The sequence below is a fragment of the Mustela lutreola genome, chromosome 1 (genome assembly GCF_030435805.1).
Source record: "Mustela lutreola isolate mMusLut2 chromosome 1, mMusLut2.pri, whole genome shotgun sequence".
Taxonomy (NCBI): domain Eukaryota; kingdom Metazoa; phylum Chordata; class Mammalia; order Carnivora; family Mustelidae; genus Mustela; species Mustela lutreola.
In genome coordinates, this window is record NC_081290.1 from 5,908,266 (window position 1) to 5,913,335 (window position 5,070).

General features: G+C 59.2%; 1 protein-coding gene across 1 annotated transcript; it reads left to right on the plus strand.

Annotated features, from left to right (window-relative positions):
• The first annotated feature begins 464 nt into the window (after positions 1-464).
• Positions 465-4,292, plus strand: SOWAHB (sosondowah ankyrin repeat domain family member B). The gene has a single exon (XM_059158839.1). It carries the CDS (start codon positions 625-627, stop codon positions 2,923-2,925), a length of 2,301 nt encoding a protein of 766 aa, XP_059014822.1. The 5' UTR covers positions 465-624; the 3' UTR covers positions 2,926-4,292.
• Positions 4,293-5,070: the final 778 nt, after the last annotated feature.

Here is a 5,070-nt window from a genome sequence, read left to right on the forward strand (position 1 = left end):
GCTGTCGCCAGGACTTACGCACACGGAGAGGCCGGCGCGGGCCGTCCACGCCTTCGCTTGCTCCGTGCCGAGACCCCCGGCAGCGGCCGGTCGCTCACCTGCCGGGTCTGCCCCGCCCCGGGGGCTGCGCGTTCGGCTCAGCCGGTCGCTGCGGGCTCCGGCTCGCGGGCCCCTCGCCCCCCGCGCGCCCCCGGCCCGCAGCCGCGCGACTCGGCCGGGCTGGCGGGGCAGGGCAGACCTCAGAGGGCGGAAGGACAGGCGGAGGCGGGCCGGGCCCTTCCCCCCGAGCCGGGGAGGCGTCGCCAGCGCGCAGGTGAAGCCGGCTCCGACCTATCGCGGCAACTTTCGCTGCGGGGAGCGGCGGCGGGAGGCCCGCGGAGCCGCCCTCTGCCGCCCGGGCTGCGTGCGGGGGGGCCCGACCCGGGGGGGCCTCTTCCCGGGGAGCCCGTGCGGCTCTGGGCGCGCTCGGGGGCCGCGAGCAGCGCCGCCCTCCGCGGCTGATGGAGGCGGGTGGCGCCGCCCCGGGCGCAGGTGACACACGACAGGCCGGGGTTTCGGCCGGCCGCGGGCAGCGCAGGAAGGGCGAAGCGCCGACACCTGGGGCCGGGACGCGCCGACGCGGGGATGGCCCGAGAGTTGAGCCAGGAGGCCCTGCTGGATTTCCTGTGCCAGGCCGGGGGCAGAGTGACCAACGCCGCCCTGCTGAGCCACTTCAAGAGCTTCCTGCGGGACCCCGACGCGCCCCCCGGCCAGCAGCAGCGCCGCCGCGAGCTCTTCAAGGGCTTCGTCAACTCGGTCGCCGCAGTGCGCCAGGACCCCGACGGCACCAAGTACGTGGTGCTCAAGAGGAGGTACCGGGACCTGGTGGGGGAGGAGGAGCTGCAGCGACCCCGAGACCCGCCCGCGCCCGCCCCTGCAGGGGGGGCTGCGTCCTGCGCCCCGCAAGGCGCGCGCGGGGGAGAGCGGCGGCGGCGGCGCGAGCAGGAGCCGGAGGAGGAGCCCGCGGGGGCCGCCGCGCAGGCCCCGCGCTCAGGTGGCGGCGGACGCGCCCCGGAGGCGGCCCCGGCGGGCGGCGGGCGGGGGGGCGGCTCCGGCCACGGGCCCGGCGCCAGGTGCGCCGCCGCGGAGGCGCGGGGCCGCTGCTGCCGGGAATGCCTGCAGAACGGCCCGGAGGGGCCGCCGGGCGAGCCCGTGCTCGGAGCAGCCCCGGGCCCCAGCCCCGCCGGGGAGCGGCCGGCGCGCGGCCCGCCGGCCCGGGACGACCGCGGGGCTCCGGGGCAGCAGCCGGAGGGCGCGTCCGCTGAGCGCGGCCCGGGGTCCGCAGCGCCCGGCTCGCCTCCTGCAGCTGTCGAGGCTGCCGGGAGCCGGGCTTCCCCGCCGGCCCCCCTGTCCCGCCCGGTTTCCCCCGGAGACCCGCCGGAGCTGTGGGCCCCGGACTCGCTGCACGACTCCACCCCGCAGCAGCAGCGGCAGCGCACCTGGGAGTGGGTGGCCAGACACCCCCAGATCCCCGAGGCCCGGGACCGCGGCCCCACTCGAGCCTGGTCGGTGCTGCCGGACAGCTTCCTCCAGCTACCCTCGGGGCTGAGCCTCTGGGTCCGGGAACCTGACTCGGTGCCTCGAGATCCCGCGCTTGCGTCTCCTCCCGCCCTGCCTGTCGTCCCGGAGCCCCGTCCCGAGAGCCCTCCGCTGGGGGTCTTCCGCAGTATTCGTTGTCAGCTGTCCCTACAAGACCTGGATGGCTTTGTGGACCAAGAAAGCCACGGCAGCGAGGAGAGCAGCAGTGGGCCTAGAGAGTCTCCCGGGGGTTCCGAAGAGGGGCTGCGGGTTGCTCTGGGAACCCCAGATTGGAGAGAGCGCAGGAATGCAGCGGGAGGCCTTTCTCCCAAGGAGGGAAGTCCCAGCAAGAGCCTTCAGGGCAGCAGAGGCGATGGTCACCGCTCTCAGCAGGGCTCGACGGAGGCTAACGGCCTTGCAGGCCACCCCAAGGAGTCTTTGCCCTGGCCAGCTCCCAAGTTCAGGAGATCCCTCAGGAGGAGCTCTCAGGCAGGGAGAGCCAAACTGTCTTCTTCCGATGAGGAGCATCTTGAGCAGGACTTGCTGAAAAGGACCCGTCGCCCACCACGGTCCAGGAGACCCTCCAAGGCAGGAGCAGGGCCCAGCCTGAGAGTGGATGCTGCTCTGACACCCAGACCTGTGGGCATTAAGGCCTCTCTTGCTGAGCGGGGTCGGCCACACAGCCCCTGGGCCCGGGCTGGGGACGAGTCTGCAGCTGCCGTCCTGCACAGACCTTCTGAGCACAAGTCATCTGTGGTCCCCCTGGACGCCAGGGAGCACGAATGGATTGTGAAGCTTGCCAGTGGCTCTTGGATTCAGGTGTTGACTTTGTTTTGGGAGGACCCGCAGCTGGCTCTGCACAGAGACTTCCTGACGGGGTACACGGCCTTGCACTGGATGGCCAAACACGGGGACCTCGGGGCACTCCAGGACTTCGTCTCCAGCACCCGGAAAGCAGGGATTACCCTTGATGTCAATGTGAAGTCCGGTTGTGGATACACCCCTCTGCACCTTGCAGCCATCCATGGTCACCAGGGGGTCATCAAATTGCTAGTGCAAAGGTTGGCCTCTCGGGTGAACATCCGGGACAGCAGCGGGAAGAAGCCATGGCAGTATCTGGCCAGTAATACCTCTGGGGAGATATGGCAGCTCCTCGAAGCCCCTCGGGGCAGGCCCATTTTCCAGGTGTATCCTTTAGTCCAAAGCTCTTCCCCCACCAGGAAGGCCAAGAGCCGGGAAATATCTAGAAATATCACCCGGAAGACTTCCTTTGCCGCACTCCTCAAAAATCAGCACAGCAAATGGAAGTTGGCCAACCAGTATGAGAAATTCCCCAGTCCAAGGGAAAGAGAAGAGTACAGTGACTGAGGTGCTCCCCTCTTTGGAACAGGCAGCTGCCACACCTTGAGCTGTTCAGTGAGAAAATGCAGGGGCCATAGAAAAATCCCTGAGGGGTTGGTAAGATCGCGTAAGAGGGTCAACTAGTGTTTACCTGCCTGGATTTTGTGTCAGCACATCCCAGACCGCAGGGGTCATCTAGGCTTAAGGACAGCCCACATCTTGGCACCAGCGACACCTACACAGGGGGCAGAGGCAGGTGCTTCAAACCCAGGAGGTATCCCCCCCCCCTCCCGCCAGCACAGTCCTGGGCACCCAGAGCCACACTGTGCTCCAAAGCAGCTACCCCAGGCCTTGACTACACGGGGAACAGATGTCTAAGAAAAAGAGAGGCAATTTGAGGGATTGATGAAGCTCAGATAAAATCCTTTCTGGCCAGTAGCTCTCCCGCTTCTGCTTGTTTGGAGCGTCAATCTTGGCTGAGAGTAGGAAGCACCAGGTTTGAAATCAGGTAGCTCCTGCTTTCTCCTTTTCCTCTTTTTCTTCCCTCCTCCTTTCTTCCTCCCTGCCCTCTCTCTCCCTTATTTCCCTCCCTTTCAATTCCTTCTTTCCTCACGCCCTTCCCAAATCAGTGAAAATACAATTATTACTGGAGGGGAGCTCTTGATTTAAGAGATTGCTCATCCCTGGCTTCTGGCCTGCCTTTGCATGCAGCCCCCGGTGGCTGATGTGGGAGATGACGGGTGGTTGGTTTGGGGCTCGGCTCCAGGGGCAGAGAAGCCGTTAGGTACCATCCAGCTGTGACTGACATTCAGGCCCTGCTTTAAAAAAAAAAAAAAAAAGAAAAGAAACCTAAGGGAAACTTTCCAAATGTAAAAGCTGTTGGTTCATTTGCATAGTTGCTGAAACCATCTTTCATGGAAACTCCCCGTGTAACAAATGGCAAAATCAGCGTTGGTCCTTCTCAGTAGGGTTGGAGGGCCACCGTTCATATTCTGGGGAAGCAGCAAGGGTTAAGAGGTGAATGCTTCTCCCCCAGGAATTTTCTCAGCTGCTAAAAGTATGATTTTATTTGCACTCAACTTTATGCCAATTAAGATTAAATATTAGCCGTGAAGCGCTGTATCTGTAACAGGAAGTGTTCCTTTTAATTGCTTGTGTTTGGTCTGTGGAATGAGAGAATGAATGGCTACTCTGTACACTGCAATAGAATATCAAGATTTCAGAATATAAATTTAAAGAGGACTGAAAAAGTAAATGTCCATACGGAAATTGTTAATTTTTTATGGAATGTTCTCATGTGCTGTGGCAGTGATGTTGTATTTTCACAATATTTGTGTGTTTCTTTGAGTATTTTCCCCCATTAAACTATCAGCCCATCTTTATAAGTTGCTGTACTTATGCTGATTATTGTTCACTTTTTTCTTTACAACATTGTGTTTCAGTGAGTGTCAAATATTTTTCTTTCTTTGGAATTTTACTTAGAATTTTGCTGAAATAAATATATCTGTTTTGTGAGAAAACAAACACAAGATAGATATGAAAAATAATTCTAAGTGACTTCACCTTCTTGAAATATAAAAGCTAACAATTCATCTTAACTTAAAATCTAATGAGATTTGTTGCTGATTCATTTATACCTTATTTTGCTCCCAAGGTGTCTCTTAAAGCTGCTTTGTTTTAGACACAAGCTTTTAAAATGAGACAGAGAAAAAAGGTGACACCAGGAATGAGAGCAAAGCAACCACAAGGCAAGAAAAAAATTTGTAAACTGTCCAAAGCACAAAACTAAGTGCTGCAGAGACTTTCAGAGGAGAGATTTCTTCGGGCTGTGAAAATCAGTGAGGGCTTCACGGAGGTGGGGAATGTTTGAGTGAATGCTGCTGACTTTCCAAAGAAACCAGCTTTATTGGTTCTGCCACATTCTTCACATCTGCTTCAGCGTATGATTTGCATAGCCCTGGTGTTGACTGGTGGTTTACTGGTGAAAACACGGTGTGGGTCTCACATCGACTCTCATGAGGATTCAGGTTGCTTTGGCCTTTGTCCACACATCAGACCTATGACTTTGATCTACTCTCTCATATGGTAAACATGGATGTTGGGAGGGGGCAGGGCAGAAGAAGGTGCTTCGAGCAGAGCAAAATACAAATCTGATTGTGTCATTCTCTTGCT